This window comes from Syngnathus typhle, linkage group LG7 (assembly GCF_033458585.1).
Source record: "Syngnathus typhle isolate RoL2023-S1 ecotype Sweden linkage group LG7, RoL_Styp_1.0, whole genome shotgun sequence".
Classification (NCBI taxonomy): Eukaryota; Metazoa; Chordata; class Actinopteri; order Syngnathiformes; family Syngnathidae; genus Syngnathus; species Syngnathus typhle.
This window is the reverse complement of record NC_083744.1, coordinates 15,660,409-15,682,764: the sequence shown is the minus strand read 5'-3', so window position 1 is coordinate 15,682,764 and position 22,356 is coordinate 15,660,409. Positions and strand designations below refer to the sequence as shown.

Genomic DNA, 22,356 nt, shown 5'->3' with positions numbered 1-22,356 from the left:
TATATATATATATATATATATATATGAACAATTGGTAGGCAATTGTATCACTTGATACGACCCTTGGAATATTCTTGTTTTGTCCTCTGCTGCTCTAACCTAGTCATTCCAGTTCCGTTAAATGTCTCGCAACAGAAGAATGCAAGAGCAATGCTTCCAACAATGTGTGACGACAGTGGTACCTCTACTTACAAACTTAACTGGTTCCACGATCGGGTTTGTAAGTAGAAACGTGCAAATAGAAGTAATGTTTTCCATAGGAATCAATCAGTTTGTCAAAGTCAATTTGACGTTTTCTATAGAAATCCATTTTTTAAGTAAATTTGACATGCACGCTAGTTACTTGTGCAAAATAAATCCTCAAGTCACACAAGTAATTATGATGTATTTTATCAAGTAAAATTTCCAAAAGGCATGGCATTTCTTGATAACACATTTCATACACAAGGCAACCACCCAAAGCATTTACAAACAGAACATCTGAAGACGAACCCAAATGTCTTCAGCATACAGAACAACAATAACAAAGGAAGTGACCTTAACTATTCAAATATTTGCAATGTTCTTGTATCGCCCTCTGCTGCGCCAACCTTGTCATTACCGTTTCAATAATATCTCAACAACAGAACGCAAGAGCAATGCATCCAACAATGTGTGACTATTTTATTCTGCGACGGTACAATTATTAATGAATAGGCTAGCATTTAAACACTGAAAACGTACAAAAGGCCAGTAGGAAATAACCGTCTGGGGAGAACAATGGCAGTTCTGAGTGCAAAAAGGTCCAATAGCATTTAACTAGGTCAAGGATTAGAAATACAATGCCCTCACCTGGATAGTTTGTAGGAATGGGTGTCAAGGAAAAAAGCTTTTGGATAAAATACGGCTTCCGGCATTCACATCGGAATGCTAACATTGAAACATTAACTTGAAAATGTGCCTCTTTTGGTTCAGCACGCATACGCAGATCAAAACTGTGGGCTCGCGTAGACGACAATATTCGATAGTTTGTAGAAGAAACTAAAGCGTAGAAAATATGTACGAACGTGTGCACTAGTATGCATAAATTAAGCTTTGGCATATAGTGTGTGCCTATAACGCCGTGTTAAAAACATAATTCTTTTCGTCATTCAACGTTTGTAGTGGTCTTTCATACTCTTCTTTTACGACCCTTTGCTTGTTGAACGCATCCAACACATCCCAGGACTGAGGAATGAGCTGGCGAGCGAAGACCAGCTCGACCAGCCAGGATATGAGAACGACAGCCGCCAGGGAAGTGAACGCGATCAGAGTCCGGAAGGGAAAGTACTGCGTGATGACGCCATCCCGTTCCCTCCAACCCGGGAAGAGCAGCACAGGCGGGATGCCGAGCGCGGGCTCGCCGCTCAGCCCGCGCAGCAGCAGAGCTATCACGTAGCCGCTGATGGCGCCGTAGCAATTGGCCACTCGGAGGTGCACCACACAAAACAACTGAGGGGTCACGATGCAGTAGAGCAGGTCGGTAGCCAGCACCCAGAGCGCAAGGATGCTGCTCTTGTTGAAGGCCAGACCCGTTCCAGCAAGGCCCACCAGGAGCACACTTATCTGGATCACCCACTTTAGCTCCCTATCCGATGCCTACAGAAAACAAAAAAAAAGAATGACCCAGAACTAACACCCACCCACACACTCACACAGACGCACCTGCTTTCTCAAAGACGTCTTGTATATGTTTTGGGTGAACATGGACGCCGACGACAGCAATGTTGAGTCCATGGAGGACATCACCGCCGCTGCTACGGCACCAATGCCCAAAATGGACACCCAGTTGGGTGTGATGTAGCACAGAGCCAATGGCAGGACATTCCCTGCCTGCCCGCGATCATAAGGTGGCGGTAGGCCGTATTCTGTCTGGTTCCAGTCTTACAGAGAGGGAAAAGAAATGATGGTCAATTATCTACGAGGCTGTGTTAATGATCACATTCAAGTGAGAAGACAAACTGCCTCTTAATAATATTTCTTTCAAGTTAAACTTGAATTCTGAGGCGACAACTCCCATGGCGCTTGGCTCGTCACTTTGGCACTAATTTAGCTGATAAGAGAACCCGCGGATCAGTCTTCCCTCTTATTTTTCAAGTTCCCTGTGCAACACCAGATGAAATAAATAAATAGAAATATTGTCAATATTGAATATTGAAATATTGAACTCAGATTTTGTTTTGTGTGATAGCTCCTTCCTTTTCTGCAATAATGTAGCGATCTCCTGTCCCATCTTGAGTCTTTGTACGGGGGAACACTGATGCGGATTGCCCGTTAACACCGGGTGTCCGGTTACCGCTGCCTCCGTGTTACGAGATGCGCGTTTGCCGTACCTGCGGATGCTGCCACAGCTCCGATGATCACCGACGGGATTCCCATCAAGAAAACAGCGCCAGCGGCCGCAAAACAAGTAACCTGAGCCTTGGATGAGGAAGCCGCTGCCAGGATCCTCTGGTGCAAGGACTGGTAGGCCAGTCCACCCAAAGTCTGTAACATATAACATGTGCCGACAAATTATATTTATTTATATATGCCTGTTTTGGAGCTCAGGTTACCGTAAATTCCGGACTATAAGCCATGACTTTTTTCTAAAATTTTGAACCCTGCGGCTTAGTATAGTCAGGTGCGGCTTATATAAGGATTTTTTTCGTGATTTTTGTGATGACTTGATCACTTTTATACACTGCGGTATCTTGAAGAAAAAAACAACAACAAAGATACTATTTTGAAACACTACTATGGCTGCTGCATATTCTGGCTGTGTTGCTTTTGACTATTATGAGCTTTAGTAGGAATGCACGCTAGGTGACCTGCCCCAAAGGGCTCTAAACCCTACGTCACAGGTAGAGATGCACCGATCCGATATCTGGATCGGATATCGGCCCCGATATCAACAAAATAGATGGATCGGGTATCGGAAAATACAGCCGATCTGTGAGCCGATACTTTCCTTAATCTATTGGGACGCGGGCTACGTCATACGCCAGCAGCACGTGTGCCGCATGCCACGAGAGTTTTCTAAACAAACGCAAACATGGAGCGAACGTTCGCTTCTCTTCCCCGGGTTGCTAAGCGGACGTCAAACCCTGCGCGTTCGCTTCTCTTCGGGTTGCTAATGGGACGTCAAAGGCTGCGCGTTCGCTTCTCTCCCGAATGGGGGGGGGGGTAGGGGGGTAGTCTAGTCGGATGTCAAACGCTGCGTGTTCGCTTCTCTTCCGGGGGGGTGTTAATGGGACGTCAAACGCTTTGTGTCAAGACAAGGTACGCTTGATGTTTCTAATGGAATTTTTTAGTGCTCCCGGAAATTGTGGAGACCAACACAAGCACGCAGTGACATCGTAGAAAAGAAACAAAATATCTGACCAAAATGAGAAAGTCATCTGTCCATTTCCCTGCATCCTCAAACTTCACCTCCCCGATCCACGAGTGGACGCTTGAATGGTTGAGTTGGGCCGTTTGTACCAAGTCAGTCACCACAGGACTGAGGATCATGAACGGAATACAGAGCCACTAAAACACAAAAACAAACATTTGTTAGTCAGTCAATCTTCAGCGAACGCCTTCAATCGCACGACCTTTGCGCCCAACCTCGATGGCTCACCAAGCTGACAAACATGAACGACAATTGGACGATATCAGTGTATGCAACCGCGTAGAGGCCTCCTAAAAATGTATAAAAGATGGAGATGGCCGCAGAGATGAGAATGGAGATTGTCGATGAGAGGTCCAGGATGATGCTCATGGTTGCCCCTGGAAATTACACGCACACACGAAGAAACCACCAGATCAGGAACACTGAACCTTCATATTTGAATATGGAAAATAAAGAACATTAAAAAAAAAAGACAAACCCAGAGCGGCAAGGATGCAGGCCACCCACAAAATATCACTGAGCAAAGCAGGAATCAAAATTGCCGTCGTGAACAATTGGCCGTAGCGGTTCTGAAATGGGTCCAACATAGTCACGTAGCGTTTGGACCTCATTTGTTTGGCAAAAAACAATCCTCCTTGAAAAGACAGAAAACATAGCAAAGTGAAAACTAATTTCTTCTTAAAGAGCCTGGAGTTATTTAATCGTCAAACTTGGAAAAATATTGACTGAATGTTCATTAACCATTTAACAGAGTTCAGGTTACAAAGGAAGGCCAATTCAAATGGAAGGGGGCGGGGCTTCGTCATAGAAAAAAACACACCAAAAGAATGTTTATTTTTTTATTATTTCTCTGTTAATGATTACACTTTTATAAGCCATGTGCGTTTGAGGGAGGAGAAGTCCAAGTCACAACAGAACAGCCATTTTATCTGCTAAGATGAATACGCCTACGTGACCGTCAACGTCTCGGTCCAACGGCTACTTTCATAATATATAATAAGTCTATTTTGGAAGAGCTGCCGGTGACATCCCAAAAACACTTTTCGAATCCTTCATCAGGTATGACCACGTCACATGACCCTAAAAGCTGAGCCTCGTGATCCACAGCCACTGCCGTAAAGGATCATGAAAGGACACGGTGTTTTCTGGTTATACGTGATCAAATGCAAGATTTTTTTTTTTCTGTTTGATTAAAAACAATGCAATATAAGCAGAATTTATTGGACTTAATAAACCAACAATAATCATTCATTCTAAACAAACTTTTCTGAATCAGTTGAGTCCCACTTTAGATACTCACCTAGAAGAAAATTCAAAACATATGCAAGAGGGCCAAAAGCCCAGACGAGACCTTGAGCCGGGGAGTAAACAGCCTCGGCGGTTCCCATAATGTAACCTCCTCCGACCCATGTCGCTGAAAGGAGAAAAAAAATAAAAGATATATAGCATCTAAGTGACCCAAAAAAAAAACTTACCTGTCATTGTAAAAACTCCAATCACGACGTTGATGTTGCGACCCCCAACGATGGCGACTTCGCTCTTTTTGCCCGTGCATTTCTTCTCCACTTTCTTGGATTTGCGTGAGGCCAAGATGCCAGTTAGCAGAATAACGGCATAAAAGGCTATCACAGCCACAAGTCCACCCACATGCACTGCCATGCTCGAATGACAATGAAAACAAATACTGCATTTCAACTAGGTACTTTTTAATCAACTTTCTAACTTATTAAAAAAAGGAGGGCGGGGTGCTTATCGAACTCTTCCCCATGACACACCCATGAAAACCTGCTCGTCCTTGCGGAGTCGTCTGCTGCCGTGTGTCGTGTCACGACTCGTCCCCAGCCGTTCAAAGTCAAAGTCTGTTTTATTGTCAATTCCTTCACATGCCAAGACACACAAAGAGATCGAAATTACGTTCCCACTATCCCACTGATAAAATCTACGGGGCAATCGATAAAGGCGAATATGGTATTGGGATTTTTCTGGACTTGTCTAAAGCTTTTGACACCATCACGATTGACATTCTTATAAATAAATTACAACACTAGGGTTTTAGAGGCCTGGCGTTAGACTGGTTCCGCAGCTATCTGTTTGAAGACATCAATATGTCTCTATTGACAACCATAAATCTAACCCTAACCATCAATTATGGAGTTCCTCAAGGGTCCATCTTAGGGCCACTCCTTTTCATCTTATACATCAATGACATTGTTAATACTTCACCCATACTACATAAAGTACTATTATTTGCTGACGATACAAACTTGTTTCTTTCCCACAAAAATCCAAATACACTTGAACAAATTATAAATAGTGAGTTAGCGAAAATAAACACATGATTTAATTGCAACAAACTCTCCCTAAATGTCAATAAAACATACTACATTGTATTCCGGTCCCATAAAAAAAAAAAAAAGGACATTGACCAAATTTGTATAAAAATGAACGGACAAAACATTGAAAGAGTCAGCTCTACTAAATTACTAAAACATATTGATGATCTCACAATCAAACTGTCTAAAAATGGGGCTTTATTCTTCAAATTGAGACATTATCTCCCACTCACTGCACTTCTTATTCTGTACAAATCCTTATTCGAACTTCATTTAAAATACTGCAATATTATATGGTGTAACACATTTCCAACCCATCTAAAAAAGCTGGAGATACTTCAGAAAAAGGTCATACGCGCCATAACATGGTCTGACTTTAACGCCCCCACTAAAACAATCTTTCACCAACACAATCTTCTGAGGCTTGTTGAATATAACTATTTCCAGAATGCTTGCGTCATGTATCAGCCTGTCCATAAACGAAACCACAAACTCTGTCAACTCATCCCAATCTGTACTCCCAGCCACACCTTCACCACCAGGAATAGGTATCTAATCATTGGGAAAAAACGGAAACTAAAATTTACAAGCTTTAGTATTGTGTGCAGAGGGCCACAGATTTGGAATGAGCTTGATGAAACCCTAAAAATGTTGCAATCCATATCCATCTTCAAGGCAAATCTAAAAAATCAAAAAAAATATCAATGTATATTTAATATGCTGGTTATAAATTGCATGAACACCTGTGTCCTGTTGTATTAGTTGTTCATTTATAAATTGCAAATGTACTTTACATCAAATCCAGTGTAACCAGAATACTGAGGTTGTCTATTGCTTGTCGTATGGTTGTTGTGTGCTGTATCTTGTTGTGTGTTTGTGATTGTTGTCTATTATATATCTGTATGTTGTCCAAAATGTAAGGATATCTGGCCAATATCTGATACTTATGGGAAACCAGGCCCTCTATTAAAAGATTTAAATAGCTTGCTTGGGGTGACCTTTCACGCATCCCTAATTACTGTTTGTTGTTTTATGTTGTATGTCTTGGATATTGCGTGAATAAAACCTCAAACGTGTTTATTGGAGAATCACGTCCCTTTATATTCAAGATTCAAGAATTTTTTAGTCGGCATGTTTGAGCGCGCCAAACAAGGAATTTGACTTCGGTAAATCACAGCCTCCGTTCGACATTTAGGTGACTAACAACACTCAAGACATGTGAAAAATGGCAAATATTCTCAAACATCCCCTGATCTTAAACTCCTAAGAGGGCAAGGAAGAACTCAAAACTCCAGCTAGGGGAACTGAGAAACCTTGAGAAGAGACCACAGATGGGAAGGTCCCTTATCCAGGATGACCAGGCTGCAATGGATGCAGAGTCAAGTTTCAAGTTGATTTATTTATTTGTATTGCCCTAAATCACAAGCATTCTCAAAGGGCTTCACATAGACAAAAATTGACAATTAGTCTCAAAGCATCCCCTGATCTTAAGCTCCTAAAAGGGCAAGGAAAAACTCCAAAAAACCCTACCGGGGGAAAATGAGAAACCTTGAGAAGGGACCACAGATGGAAGGATCCCCCTTTCAGGATCACCAGGTTGAAATGGATGCAGGGAGGGCACAAATGATACAATATGAAAATCAATGAAATCAAAAGTGGATGTCCATGTCAGAGCGAAGGGCTGCCGAAGGAGCCCTCAATTGTCCTGGCAGTGTCTTCGAGGAGGTTGAGCTGCAGTTCCCCCATCTTGAATTGGCCCACGAGTATCCAGATAGCCGCTGTCAGCATGGGTGCCACCTAACCACCTCCCCGGCCGGGGTGGGGGGAGGGAGGGAGGGGGCGGAGAGGGAGCGAAAACAAACTCCAGCCAAATCGGCCACTACAGGTTAGTTAAAGGCCATGTCATAGAAATGTGTCTTTAAACGTGTCTTAAATGTTTCTACTGAGGTAGCAGTCCTAATATCCATTGGTAGGGCATTCCAAAGCTCTGGAGCCCGAATAGAAAATGCTCTAGAGCCTGCAGACATTTTCCTGGCCCTCGGTGTCGCTAAAAGGGTAGCGTTTTGCCAACGAAGGTTACGAGACGGAACATAAGGAACAACTAGGTCGACAGAGAGGACACAAAGTACAAACAGTGTAGACAAATTCAAAAAAGGTGTGGAGAGCAGGATGTTATTGCACAGTAATGTGGTATGAGTTCATCAGAGCAACAGCCTGGGGGAAGAAGCTGTCTCTGTGTCTGCTGGTTTTGGCGTACCGAGCTCTATAATGCCGTCCGGAGGGGAGTAGTTCAAACAGACTGACACCTGGGTGACAAGGGTCTGTAGAGCTGTACCTTGCACGTTTCCTGGTCCTGGAGAGGTACAAGTCTTGGATAGATGGGAGGTTGATTCCAATGATCTTTTCTCCAGTCCTGATTGTCCGTTGCAGTCTGTGCTTGTCTTGTTTGGAGGCCGATCCAAACCAGACAGTGATGGAGGTGCAGAGGACAGACTGGATGATGGCAGTATAGAAGGTCTTCAGAAGCTCTCGCGGCAGGTTGAACTTCTTGAGCTGTCTCAGGAAGTACAGCCTCTGCTGGGCCTTCTTCCGGACAGAGTCTATGATGCCGGTCCATTTCAGGTCCCGAGAGATTGTGGCTCCCAGGAACTTGAAGGTGTCCGTGGAGAGAATAGTATTACTGCGGACGGTGAGGGGTAAAGGTGGTGAAGGGTCTCGCTTGAAGTCCACTGTCATCTACACGGTCTTGAACGGGTTCAGCTCCAGGTGGTTTTGGCTGCACCAGTGGACCAGCCGCTCCACCTCCTGTCTGTACGCAGTCTCGTCACTGTCCTGGATCAGTCCGACGAGAGTGGTGTCATCAGCATACTTCAGGAGCTTCACAGGAGAGTCACCCGAGGAGAAATCGAGAGGAGAGCAGTGGGGAGAGAACGCACCCCTGAGGGGCTCCAGTATTGGTGGTCCGGGTGTCAGATGCGAGGGCCCCCAGCCTCACACACTGTCTCCTGTTGGTCAGGAAGCTGATGAGCCACTGACAGGTGGAGGCAGGCACCGCAAGCTGGATGAGCTTCTGTTGGAGGATGTCAGGAGCGATGGTGTTGAACGCCGAGCTGAAGTCCACAAACAGGATCCTGGCGTACGTTCCCGAGGTGTCCAGGTGGTGCAGGATGTAGTGCAGTCCCATGTTGACCGCATCATCAGAATATCAGTAATTACAGTGCAAATAAGGTCAGACACATTGGACAATGATGGTTACTTAAAGGTACTTATATCTTGTCTTTTCACATTACTAAGATCAGATTCTGCGGGTAAAATTGCAATAATAAGGTGACTTGACTTGGACTTGACGTACTTAAGGACTTGACTTGGACTTGACCTATTTAAGGTACTTATATCTTGTCTTTTCACATTACTAAGATCAGATTCTGCGGGTAAAATTGCATTAATAAGGTGACTTGACTTGGACTTGACGTATTTAAGGACTTGACTTGACTTACCCAAGAAAAGAATGACTTGGGACTTACTTGAGACTTGAAGGTTAAGACTTGAGACTCACTTGAGACTTGATCCCATCTCTGCCCAAAGCATTTACAAACAGGACATCTGAAGACGAACCCAAATGTCTTCAGCATACAGAACAACAATAACAAAGGAAGTGACCTTAACTATTCAAATACTTGCAATGTTCTTGTATCGCCCTCTGCTGCGCCAATCTTGTCATTACAGTTTCAATAATATCTCAACAACAGAACGCAAGAGCAATGCATCCAACAATGTGTGACTATTTTATTTTGCGACGGTACAATTATTAACGAATAGGCTAGCATTTAAACACTGAAAACGTACAAAAGGCCAGTAGGAAATAACCGTCTGGGGAGAACAATGGCAGTTCTGAGTGCAAAAAGGTCCAATAGCATTTAACTAGGTCAAGGATTAGAAATACAATGCCCTCACCTGGATAGTTTGTAGGAATGGGTGTTAAGGAAAAAAGCTTTTGGATAAAATACGGCTTCCGGCATTCACATCGGAATGCTAACATTGAAACATTAACTTGAAAATGTGCCTCTTTTGGTTCAGCACGCATACGCAGATCAAAACTGTGGGCTCGCGTAGACGACAATATTCGATAGTTTGTAGAAGAAACTAAAGCGTAGAAAATATGTACGAACGTGTGCACTAGTATGCATAAATTAAGCTTTGGCATATAGTGTGCGCCTATAACGCCGTGTTAAAAACATAATTCTTTTCTTCATTCAACGTTTGTAGTGGTCTTTCATACTCTTCTTTTACGACCCTTTGCTTGTTGAACGCATCCAACACATCCCAGGACTGAGGAATGAGCTGGCGAGCGAAGCCCAGCTCGACCAGCCAGGATATGAGAACGACAGCTGCCAGGGAAGTGAATGCGATCAGAGTCCGGAAGGGAAAGTACTGCGTGATGACGCCATCCCGCTCCCTCCAACCCGGGAAGAGCAGGACAGGCGGGATGCCGAGCGCGGGCTCGCCGCTCAGCCCGCGCAGCAGCAAAGCTATCACGTAGCCGCTGATGGCGCCGTAGCAGTTGGCCACTCGGAGGTGCACCACACAAAACAACTGAGGGGTCACGATGCAGTAGAGCAGGTCGGTAGCCAGCAGCCAGAGCGCAAGGATGCTGCTCTTGTTGAAGGCCAGACCTGTTCCAGCAAGGCCCACCAGGAGCACACTTATCTGGATCACCCACTTTAGCTCCCTATCCGATGCCTACAGAAGACAAAACCAAAAAATGACCCAGGACTAACACCCACACACACACTCACACAGACGCACCTGCTTTCTCAAAGACGTCTTGTATATGTTTTGGGTGAACATGGACGCAGACGACAGCAATGTTGAGTCCATGGAGGACATCACCGCCGCTGCTAAGGCACCAATGCCCAAAATGGACACCCAGTCGGGTGTGATGTAGCACAGAGCCAATGGCAGGACATTCCCTGCCTCCCCGCGATCATAAGGTGGCGGTAGGCCGTATTCTGTCTGGTTCCAGTCTTACAGAGAGGGAAAAGAAATGATGGTCAATTATCTACGAGGCTGTGTTAATGATCACATTCAAGTGAGAAGACAAACTGCCTCTTAAAGATATTTCTTTCAAGTTCAACTTGAATTCTGAGGCGAAAACTCCCATGGCGTTTGGCTCTTCACTTTGGCACTAATTTGGCTGATAAGAGAACCCGCGGATCAGTCTTCCCTCTTATTTTTCAAGTTCCCTGTGCAACACCAGATGAAATAAATCCATCCATCCATCCATTTTCTGTACCGCTTAGTCCCCACTGGGGTCGCGGGCGTGCTGGAGCCTATCCCAGCCGTCATCGGGCAGTAGGCGGGGGACACCCTGAACCGGTTGCCAGCCAATCGCAGGGCACACAGAGACAAACAACCATTTGCACTCGCACTCACACTCACACCTAGGGACAATTTGGAGTGTTCAATCGGCCTACCAAGCATGTTTTTGGGATGTGGGAGGAAACCGGAGTGCCCGGAGAAAACCCACGCGGGCCCGGGGAGAACATGCAAACTCCACACAGGGAGGGCCGGAGGTGGAATCGAACCCGCACCCTCCTAACTGTGAGGCGGACGTGCTACCCAAGTGCGCCACCGAGCCGCCCTCCAGATGAAATAAATAAATAAAATATTGTCAATATTGAAATATTGAACTTTTGTTTTGTGTGATAGCTCGTTCCTTTTCTGCAAGAATGTAGCGATCCCCTGTCCCATCTTGAGTCTTTGTACGGAGGAACACTGATGCGGATTGCCCGTTAACAAGGGGTATCCGGTTACCGCTGCCTCCGTGTTACGAGATGCGCGTTTGCCGTACCTGCGGATGCTGCCGCAGCTCCGATGATCACCGACGGGATTCCCATCAAGAAAGCAGCACCAGCGGCCGCAAAACAAGTAACCTGAGCCTTGGATGAGGAAGCCGCTGCCAGGATCCTCTGGTGTAAAGACTGGTAGGCCAGTCCACCTAACGCCTGTAACATAGCAATGTTTGCCAAGCGTATCAGTTACGGTTACAGTTACTAAATATAACATGTGCCGACAAATTATATTTATGCGGCTGCGCCGGCTAAATATATGTACGCCTGTTTCGGAGCTCAGGTTACTCATTTTCGCTGAGAGGCTTGAGTGCAGAGACGCAATTCACAAAGTTAGCTGTAGGGGGGGTCGAGCAAGAAAAACTGGCAGAGAAGTTACGCTCGATGTTTCTGGTGGACTTTTTTAGTGCTCCTGGAAATTTTGGAGACCTACACAGATGTTAGCACGCAGCGACATCCTACAAAAGAAACAATCACAAAAATCAAATAAGCAAATTATCTGACCAAAATGAGAAAGTCATCTGTCCATTTCCCTGCATCCTCAAACTTCACCTCTCCGATCCACGAGTGGACGCTTGAATGGTTGAGTTGGGCCGTTTGTACCAAGTCAGTCACCACAGGACTGAGGATCATGAACGGAATACAGAGCCACTAAAACACAAAATCAAACATTTGTTAGTCAGTCAATCTTCAGCAAACGCCTTCAATCGCACGACCTTTGCGCCCAACCTCGATGGCTCACCAGGCTGACAAATATGAACGACAATTGGATGATATCAGTGTATGCAACCGCGTAGAGGCCTCCTAAAAATGTATAAATGATGGAGACGGCCGCAGAGATGAGAATGGAGATTGTCGATGAGAGGTCCAGGATGATGCTCATGGTTGCCCCTGAAAATTACACGCACACACGAAGAAACCACCAGATCAGCAACACTGAACCGTCATATTTGAATATGGAAAATAAAGAACATTAAAAAAAACGACAAACCCAGAGCGGCAAGGATGCAGGCCACCCACAAAATATCACTGAGCAAAGCAGGAATCAAAATTGCCGTCGTGAACAATTGGCCGTAGCGGTTCTGAAATGGGTCCAACATAGTCACGTAGCGTTTGGACCTCATTTGTTTGGCAAAAAACAATCCTCCTTGAAAAGACAGAAAGCATAGCAAAGTGAAGACAAAATTGCTTTTTTTTTTTTTTTTAATAAACAGCCTGGAGTTATTTCATAGTCAAACTTGGCAAAATATTGACTAAATGTTCATCAATCTGTGAACAGGGTTCAAGTTACAAAGGAAGGCCAATTAAAATCAGTACAGACGGAAGGGGGCGGGGTTTCGTCATAGAAACGTTCCACACGCATTCATCCTCAAGAATGTATTATTTTTTTTATGATTTCACCGTTAATGATTCCTCTTTTATAAGGCCCGTGCGTTTGAGGGAGGAGAAGGCCAAGTTTATCTGCTGAGATAAATACGCCTACGTGACCTTCAACGTCTCGGCCCAACAGCAACTTTCATAATATTTAAATCCGATTAGCTTTGTTGTTATCGTGTGGTATTTTAGGTTATAGAAAGAGCAGAAAAACTCTTTGTTGGTTTTCAAACGCATTTCATCTTATTCTTAATAGTCATTTTGACGAGCAAATGAGCATAATGCTGATGTCAAGGTGGAAATGTTATTAAAATAATTCAGGGCTCTCCGGATGTCCCTCACATGAGCTGCTTTTTGACCTTAAAGTAGCAGGAGCGTTTTGTTCTTGGAGATTTGGTTTCCACTGAGCAACTCCGAGCTTTTCATTAGGATGGTCAAATGACTTAAAGGGGGGAGCGTGGGGGGGGGGCAGGTCTATTTTGGAAAAGCTGCCAGTGACATCCAAAAAACACTTTTTCAATCCTTCATCAGGTATGACCACGTCACATGACCCTAAAAGCTGAGCCTCGTGATCCACAGCCACTGCCGTAAAGGATCATAAAAGGACAGTGCTTTCTGGTTATATGTGATCAAATGCAAGATTTTTTTTTTTCTGTTTGATTAAAAACAGTGCAATATAAGCAGAATTTATTGGACTTAATAAACCAACAATAATCATTCATTCTAAACAAACTTTTCTGAATCAGTTGAGTCCCACTTTAGATACTCACCTAGAAGAAAATTCAAAACATATGCAAGAGGGCCAAAAGCCCAGACGAGACCTTGAGCCGGGGAGTAAACAGCCTCGGCGGTTCCCATAATGTAACCTCCTCCGACCCATGTCGCTGAAAGGAGAAAAAAAATAAAAGATATATAGCATCTAAGTGACCCAAAAAAAAACCTTACCTGTCATGGTAAAAACTCCAATCACGACGTTGATGTTGCGACCCCCAACGATGGCGACTTCGCTCTTTTTGCCCGTGCATTTCTTCTCCACTTTCTTGGATTTGCGTGAGGCCAAGATGCCAGTTAGCAGAATAACGGCATAAAAGGCAATCACAGCCACAAGTCCACCCACATGCACTGCCATGCTCGCATGACACTGCAAACATACAGGAGCCAACACTTTTACACGGAAGTATAAATGTCGATGCCCACCATCGGTGAGTCGAGTTTTAAATGGTCAGGAAACGGACGGTTAATGTCGGAGTAAAACAGCTTTACATCGCTTAATGTCGATATATTGGACTTTATCGACCTATTGTCTGAAAAAACTTATTGGACTTTATCGACCTATCGTCTGAAAAAACTGTTATCACGAAAATTAATGGCGACAAAGAGAAAAAAACGCGTATAAAATAACCGGGGAGATCATTTTATTATTTCCGGAGATTTAAGTAATCGTCCGGAAACATACATTTTTGTGACCATTATTGGTAGTTTTTTGACAAGTGATGTTAAGCTTTTTCTCTTGGCCTGGGGTAAGATATAGAATTGGGGCAATCCATTTAATATTGTCCTATTGTTAATGGTCGCAAGGTTTTTTGCGTAGAAAATACACGTGCACATGCTTTTAAAATACATCATTTGTGGCCTATAAAATACATCCTGCCCCTATATAGACATCGGGCGAGATATTCTAATTCAAACATATCTAACGGGCCTCCACGTTCGAACTCACCGCTGTGCGAGAGAGGTAGAAAGGTTTGTTGCTTCTATTGCTGCTGCTGCTGCCTCTTCTTCTTTCCTCTCCTCTCCTTCTACATCTGCACCCCCCTTCACTAGGTTACCCACCCTGAAAGCGCGACTCCCTCCTCTCTATTGTTCCTCCTCGGCCAGCTGCCCTCATGTGCTGCGTTCGCATGCCGTCACGGCGAGTGGAAAATTTCTAAAACACTCCGAACCCACGCCTGCCGGTTACTCACCACGGCAGTGTCGACGTCAGAAGCATGCGACAATGGCCAACTGACATTCGCTCGACAGAGGTCGGTTATTTTTTTTTGTTCCTGGTTTTATGAAAGCAGCATCATTCACCTAACACGGAATGGTTGTTGATGATTAATCCAACGAGCAGCTCTGCATGCTTCTGAAATAACATTTACGCGGAACCCGTAAATGTAGTGAACGTGAATACACAGTTACGTCATCAATGATTTAATGGCAATTAAATAAAAAACGATAATAAACGATTGAAAGCGGTAGCTGTTTCCAACACTGACCCCTGGTGGACACCACAGGATATTATGACCCATCCAGTTTAAAAAAAAAATAATACCCCATCCAAACTTAACCACCTGCCAAGAGAGAGAGTTTGGGAAATTAAATATAGCCATAAATGAATGCACATCAACTTCACTGAACTACATAAAGTGACAACCTATATAGACTCTTTGACCTATTTATTACCATTTGGGAAAAAGAAAACTAAATTCGATTTTTGATATTTCAGGCTGGCCTGTGACTTGCATGCTAACACAGACACGCGCACACACACACACGTACGTAATATATGTTGACTCACCAGTTGTCGAGACTTGAAAAGCTACTGCTTACGCTCCTCGTCACACTTGTCCATCTCCAATTATTTTTGGAAACTGGCCACACCCATACACGATACGACTACGCTAATGGAATAATAAAAGTTTTTCCCCCAGGGAAAAATAAACAGGCGAAATTGCCAGTAAAAAATGTTGGGCACACTTCAATTTATGACACACTTCTATACACACATATGGACAATATGTTGTGTAAAGTAACCTAAAGGCATGACAAGATGTTTTTTTCCCGAGCAGGAGTCAAGGGAACTTAAGTTCCTCTAACATGCCAGCACCAAGCCATTATAGGCCCGAAAGCTGTAATAATGTTTTTTTTTCCCAGAGTGTGGGAAAAATACTTCACCATGGGCTTCCATATCACATTTTCCATTATTGTTATTTTTAGGAATCACAATAGCTGACCACCCCTCGTGTTTGAGAAAACTTCTCAAATTCTTATGGGAACATACATTTCTGATGGACAAATATGTGTTTGTAGGGGTGGACAGAGTTTGTGTGTGGGGGCATCCAAATATAGAAAACATTTTCTTTTTTTTTTTTAAGAACCAAACCTGTCTTCCCTATAATTACACACACTACACCTGAGAAACTCCGTTGCATCGTCTGGGTTTTCCCGCGGTAACGTTATGCAGTTGCCCTCGGATGTCAGGCGATTGAGAACCAGGAGGCCGTCCCCGGCCGGGTCACCGGTGCACAGGATCCAGTGGTTACTGGGTTTTTCAGCTTTGTGACTGTCCAAGAAAGTTTGGGCGGTCACCTCATATTCAGTGCCGTATGTGGTGCTGCCGGGGGGGAGAAGAAGGAATCAAAGATTGCATGGACACTAAAAATAATTGCAAAAAGTACAGTGGCTCTAAAGAATAAAAAAGGCTTCGAATTCCGCACACGACAAGGGCCGTGTTAAATATTTAGAGGTGGGAGATCAGGGCCAGGTTATTACAATACCCTGGGACAAGATGTTCCGTGATCGCCAGAGCCTGGTTGGTCTTGCAGTGGAGTACGACCACGTTGACGTTGGCCTGCGAAAGAAAACAAAGTGCAATCTCGTTAAGATGATGCATGGAAGGAAATGCTGAAATTGCAAGCGGGTGAAATATTGAACCAGCGAGTTAAAGAAACTCACGGGTACGGGCAGACCCTCGTGCTCGAGCCTTTCCTGAGGGTCAAAGTGCACCAACTTCCACCAGGATTGGAAGCATTCACTATTGTCCAAGTTGACCTCCTGGAGACGAGACCTCACAGCGGACTTCCGGAACGTCTTTACGTCACTCGTTAGGTACATCTGAAAAGGAAATCGGAAAAAGTGGCCATTTAAAAACAGCAAGTTGTGATATACATATATATATATATGTATATATGTATGTATATTGGTATGTATATATTGGTATATATTGGTATGTATATTTTTCTCAAAAGCTTATGAATAATTGAACTATTTTAATACAGCTATATATTATTGTTTAGAAATAGATGAATCTTTAATAACACAAATAATTAAGAAATTGATAACTGTTCTCATGTATTGCCGTAGAAATATTAAATATAAATATTTTTAGTTTGTGGATTTTTTTGGGGGGGGGAGTAGAGAGTCACTTACGCTGCCGGTGAAGTCACTTGTTGTTTTCAAGGCAAAACTTTGCTCATAATGCAGCGTTGCTCCTTCAGGAGTGCCATCCACACTGCCATCAACAAAAGCAACATTACAAGATTCCGCTGACGCGATGCGTGTGTGTGTGTGTGTGTGTGCACGTACCTGGTAATAATGAATGCCGTGCGCACACAGGGCTGAACGCTTCTACCTGCACTGACTCCACACGGGCCTTTAATAGCAGGAGAAGGAATCTTGGTCATGTGGTGAATGTGCGCGTTGATGCCCAGTGTTAAACACTGGCCCAGTTCATCGACGTTCAACAACATGACAACATCTCCAAAGTGCAGTGCACCATCCGTTGTCACGCTCAGTTTCACCTGTACACACATTGACATCCATCATCATCCTCATCATCACTCATTTTGTCATTTGATGGTACCGGACTGAGGATGTTGTTCTTGAGGGAGTCCACTCTCTGGGCGATCAGCTCCCCCTTTTCTTTTTTAAGCAAGTACTTGTTCTTCACGTGCTGTAGTAGAAAAATACATTAATATGGAAACAATGATATAGAAATATGGATGGTGGGTGGATGGATAAAAAAAATGGCGCTGATAAGAGGTAGAAAAATACTTATATCTTTAGATTGATGGACAGACAGATGTATTAAAATATATAATGAACACAATTAACGAAACGTATAAGTTGGGTTTTTCCGTCGCGTCGGTGAAATATTCTTGGAGTTCTAAACAGTAGCTAAACCAACAAGAAACCTAAATATCGATTTGAGGACAAACCTCTTCCAAGTACTGTTCTTCCCTCCAGTTTCCAATTTTCACGCTCGTTCGGTAGGTTTTAAATTCGGGCACGGAGGTCATTTTGTTGGCCATGTTGTCGTTTGCTTGGGATCCAAACTCAAAAGGCTCGCGGGGTGGTTTCTATGGCAACGTCTAACCGGCCCGGGTTGACAACAAACGCCGCTAGAGGGCAGCAAATATCAGAAACACTTCGGAGGAAACCCCAGCGATGTACTTTACGCATGCGTATAAAAAAGCGTGTCATCCTTTGGCGTAAGAAATGACGTCAGTTGGGTGTCGTTTGTGGCGTGTGTGACGTCAGGAAGCTTACCGCAGACGCTCTTATAAAATTTACAAATAATCAATCAAAATAAATAATGTGTGCTAATGAGTATACCCCGTCATATTACTGTAGAATACACACTTCTACATGCTATATATCATATATATACTGAACTATATACAAGAAAATTTGGTTTATTTCATTAGCTCCTTTACCTTTTTTCCCAGCAGTTTTTCCTTGTTTTGATTGTAGTTTGGACTATGGGATGTCCTCTCTGATCTGCGCTTGTGATGCTGAATTAATTGTTTTGTGAATTGAAATGTGTTTTATTTAAGCTTCGCTAATATGTAACTTCATATCAGGTCATGGCTTATCCTTCACAGTCGTTGTAATCCAAAGTACAATCGACTCTATACACACACACACACTTGTTTTTCTTCGTGGCCGCTAGAGGGCATACTTTCACAAGAGATTACAATTTTAGCTCGTAATGGGAAATGACATGGCGGTATATTTCTCAAATGCACTGGAGTGTTTGTGTTGAATGTGTGCCTTTAAGGGGCGTGGCCTTGTGAGTAATGTATTGTGACATTCGTAAGTCGAGGTACTGCTAGATATATGGCTGTGACCTAAAAAAACATGGAAATGTGAATCGCATTGAATACTTTCTGGATGCATTTCTATACAGTCTACTGGGATTTTGTCCAATCCCTGTTCTTATCCCATCAGTGACCATTGGCATAGCTCTGGGCTCCGTTCATGTGACTCCTTTTGTAGTTTCTCTCCTCCTCGCTATCTTCTTCCTCTTCATCGCTTCTGTCGTCCCCTTCCAACTGCACGTGCAAAACGCACAACACGCAAGTGAGGGGTTGTCATGCAAAACGTAACAGCGAGCCGTAATAAACGCACCTTGCTGAAGAGACACTTGAAGAGCATTCTTGATATGAGGATGGCCCAGTAGAGGTGCAGCATCTGGAGCACGCTTAGCATGACATTGAAGAAATAGTAGCCGAAGAACGCTGGGTAGCTCTCCAGCGGATACACCCACGTGCAATGGATCACCCTGCGGACAGATTCCTTTGGATTTTTGACTGCTAAAACAGCTGATAGGAGTCCGATCGATCGGAATAATTTACAGAATCGCAGCTATTATGATTTAAAAATTGAATTTGACTAATTACTGGCTCAGTTCTACTCATAGAGAATTTTACCATCCATGTGGATGGCAAAGTAAAAGTAGAATATTGACACATACTCACCAGAAAGGAAAAATCACAAGTCTGGTCAGCATGAAAATGAAGGTGAAAACCACAAACATGGCGTTGGCCGTCTTATGCCACCTGGCATAGTTGAGTAGCTTTGCACCCTGCAAGAAAAAACACAACTGAATTATTGTGTGCAACAATCAGATGTTCCATTTTTTTTACAATTAATTGATTTAGTGGTGGTGGTGAACAATTGCTCGAAAACCAGTAATTGGAAAAATAAAAACAATAATTGCAAAACACATGCAAAAATTGCACATTCAAAGAAATCGTCAGCAAACAAATTCAAACTGGTTGCTCTGTTGCTCACAATCTCGCACGGAGAGATCATCGCACACTCGAGTCCACGTGACGAGCGAGCTGACCTCGAGCAGGACGTCGGCCGAGTCGTGGAGCGCCATCACGATGGTGCCGACGCGGATGTAGTTGGAGATCCACGAGAATGCCAGCAGCGTCAGCGTGGCGATGTGGTGGATCACCTGCTCTTTAAAGTCCTGCACCAGCGACAAAGACGGCAAATCTCAAAACTTACCGCCTGACAGTGTTTCCCGATATTCAAACTTGCCTTCCGCTTCACATCGAACGTGAGGCTGAGGAGCAACGAAAGGTAGAAGCCCATTTCCAGGAAGTAATACCAGTACTGTGATTGCAGCAACGACTGGACACATTACGTCACGTTACATTTAATATCCTTTAACTTCATTATATTGAATTTTGTCAATTACCTGTTTAGGGAAGCCTGCCCAAACCTCCTTCAGAGTGTAAAACCAGGGTTTCTAAAAATCCACAACAACATAAAACAGTGACAAGGTAACACTAAGACTAAACAATAACAGATATAAAGAAGCACTTACATCATGGAGGGCGTAAATGCCTCCAACAAATGCAAAAAAATAGAATCCACATCTCCAGCTGTTGAAATATGAAAACAATAAGGCCATGTAAAAAAAAAAATGCCTTTGAGGAACATTTAGTGCATCAAAACTCACACACACACCTGGCCTCACAGAATCTCTTTCGAAGACCTGGACGCCGGTGGTTCCGCCTCCTCCTGAACCACAATTGAATTCTTCGCTCGGTCCAACTTGTCTTTTTACACATAGCCCTCACATCCGCCTGATACGCACATTCACACAAACGGTATTGTTGACTTTCTCTTATGGCCCCGAACAGAACCCACAACTAAAAAAAACAAGAATCTTCCGTCTTGCATTCGTTTACCTGTGACGGAACGTGTGCTTTTGTACAGAAGTAGTTTTCCAGAACAGCATTTTGCTCCACACTGCGACGTAGTTTGTCTTTGACACCGCAAACATCGGCCAATGGTGCGGCCACCAACCTGAACACCACGAGATCAACATGAAAGGGCAGAAAAATAAACAAATTGAGCCGGAAAAGTGCAATAACATTTTAAATGCATCCATACAGCTTCTAAACATAAATAAATGTAATGGTAACCCCAAAACAAGATTGTCTTTAATACAATGCCCTATGAAACAATATTTGCACTTGATCCAGTATTGCTCACCTCTCAAAAAGCAATCTGACAAACAGAATGCAGAGTGCGATTGGCAGCACGTCGTACAGCTGCGAGGCTTTGGCGTAGACACGGCCGTCGCGGTCCTCCAGATCGGCCCACGAGACATTCACGGGCAGCCACAATCGCTCCCACCACAGCCACTCGGTGACTGTGTTCAACATGCTGTGGGGAGGGGGGGGGGGTCACATAGTGTACACAATTGCAATTCCGGAGAACCACCCATATATCTCATTTATCTTTATATTTCTACGTGACGTGTCAACTGTGAGCCAGATCACATTGTGCTGTATTGATTGTATTTTATGGGACCTCCGATCTGCTTACCTGTTCCCTTAAAGTAATCAAATCCATTTTCAAAAAAGATTTTTCACAAAATAATCCAGCATAACAATACTTTAACTGGTTTTAAGGAAGCAGGCAAGTCCAAACATACCAAAGGGGAAAACGATAAACAAAAGGCGATTGAGAGCACTTGAGAGATGGAAAGATTACAAAGAAGTGAAGTCCTATCTCTCGTGAACTCTGCCCAAAGGTAAAACATACGGACAGTATGTTCACAAAAAATGACAAATATTTGCGTGCGTCGTGTTGTCGTTATAGGAGATAGCCGTCGAGGCAGTTGGTCAATGAGGCCATGCCGTCATTTGAATAGCTGCGGGCAATGTTTTTCAAGGCGAGTTTGGACAGAGAGAAGGACATTGGAGAAGTTGTGTACTTGTGTGTGTTTTAACAGCGTGAAAAGTATTTTTAAAAGGAAAAAAATAAAAATAAACGCAGTAAAATTCAGCTAGACGAGAACACATGAAATAAATTTAAGACAAAAGGCCACACTCACCTTGCGGCTTTTCAGGGCAGCTGTATAAGCAGTGTGTCAAAGTCATGTAGTCCGCTTACACGCACACACACACACACAGTTTGCCTGTCTCTATGAAGACACCTTCATGCAAAACCAATATTTACCCATGTCCCGATCACTCCCAATGTTAGTATGTCGTGTGTGTGTGTGCGCTTGAGAGACAAAAAGAGAGGGAGGGAGGGAGAGAGAGCTCACCTGCGTGGAAAACTTGTGCCCTCCCTCTTGGCCTGGAGCGCTGATCACACACTCCTGAATTGGCGAAAACGCACTTATAAAAAAAAAAAAAAAATTGTCATCCAAGCAACGGTGTGTTTTAGTGCTCTCACCTGTAGGAATTCCCTGCGGAATGCTGGGAAGCCCCCCACAAAGGGCCCCATTCTGTGGAAGAGGAGGCGGAGTCATGCAAAAGCTTTTGGAGGAGAAACAGGAACTTTAGGAGAGTCACTGGGCATATAAAGAGACAGCCAGGTTAGTTTCAAAATTCAC

General features: G+C 43.8%; 4 protein-coding genes across 6 annotated transcripts; all 4 read right to left on the bottom strand.

The window, feature by feature from the left end:
* Window positions 1–374: 374 nt before the first annotated feature.
* LOC133156963 (high affinity choline transporter 1-like) lies at window positions 375–5,263 on the bottom strand. The gene is made up of 8 exons (XM_061283121.1): window positions 4,867–5,263; window positions 4,692–4,805; window positions 3,870–4,025; window positions 3,620–3,768; window positions 3,382–3,528; window positions 2,352–2,505; window positions 1,684–1,901; window positions 375–1,617 (listed from the first exon to the last, which is right to left on the bottom strand). Exons 1-8 carry the CDS (start codon window positions 5,048–5,050, stop codon window positions 1,093–1,095), a joined length of 1,647 nt encoding a protein of 548 aa, XP_061139105.1. The 5' UTR covers window positions 5,051–5,263; the 3' UTR covers window positions 375–1,092.
* A 4,232-nt stretch (window positions 5,264–9,495) lies between these two features.
* On the bottom strand, window positions 9,496–14,911 carry LOC133156964 (high affinity choline transporter 1-like). 2 transcript variants are annotated; one of them, XM_061283123.1, is made up of 9 exons: window positions 14,668–14,911; window positions 13,893–13,986; window positions 13,718–13,831; window positions 12,565–12,720; window positions 12,316–12,464; window positions 12,078–12,224; window positions 11,576–11,729; window positions 10,531–10,748; window positions 9,496–10,464 (listed from the first exon to the last, which is right to left on the bottom strand). In XM_061283123.1, the coding sequence occupies exons 2-9, from the start codon at window positions 13,897–13,899 to the stop codon at window positions 9,940–9,942; spliced, it is 1,470 nt and encodes a 489-aa protein (XP_061139107.1). In that variant the 5' UTR covers window positions 13,900–13,986; window positions 14,668–14,911; the 3' UTR covers window positions 9,496–9,939. The 2 variants fall into 2 exon arrangements, with proteins under 2 accessions (XP_061139107.1, XP_061139106.1); XM_061283122.1 differs by having other exon boundaries at window positions 13,893–14,088; window positions 14,668–14,907.
* Window positions 14,912–15,487: 576 nt separating this feature from the next.
* cfap161 (cilia and flagella associated protein 161) lies at window positions 15,488–18,254 on the bottom strand. The gene is made up of 7 exons (XM_061284016.1): window positions 17,927–18,254; window positions 17,572–17,661; window positions 17,295–17,509; window positions 17,139–17,220; window positions 16,665–16,823; window positions 16,487–16,560; window positions 15,488–16,323 (listed from the first exon to the last, which is right to left on the bottom strand). The coding sequence occupies exons 1-7, from the start codon at window positions 18,017–18,019 to the stop codon at window positions 16,080–16,082; spliced, it is 957 nt and encodes a 318-aa protein (XP_061140000.1). The 5' UTR covers window positions 18,020–18,254; the 3' UTR covers window positions 15,488–16,079.
* A 133-nt stretch (window positions 18,255–18,387) lies between these two features.
* Window positions 18,388–22,125, bottom strand: cers3b (ceramide synthase 3b). 2 transcript variants are annotated; one of them, XM_061284014.1, is made up of 11 exons: window positions 21,850–22,044; window positions 21,003–21,176; window positions 20,696–20,813; window positions 20,472–20,590; window positions 20,329–20,386; window positions 20,200–20,250; window positions 20,040–20,132; window positions 19,840–19,968; window positions 19,469–19,575; window positions 19,119–19,272; window positions 18,388–19,042 (listed from the first exon to the last, which is right to left on the bottom strand). In XM_061284014.1, exons 2-11 carry the CDS (start codon window positions 21,173–21,175, stop codon window positions 18,935–18,937), a joined length of 1,110 nt encoding a protein of 369 aa, XP_061139998.1. In that variant the 5' UTR covers window position 21,176; window positions 21,850–22,044; the 3' UTR covers window positions 18,388–18,934. The 2 variants fall into 2 exon arrangements, with proteins under 2 accessions (XP_061139998.1, XP_061139999.1); XM_061284015.1 differs by lacking the exon at window positions 21,850–22,044 and adding an exon at window positions 22,066–22,125 and having other exon boundaries at window positions 18,560–19,042.
* Between the last annotated feature and the right edge of the window lie 231 nt (window positions 22,126–22,356).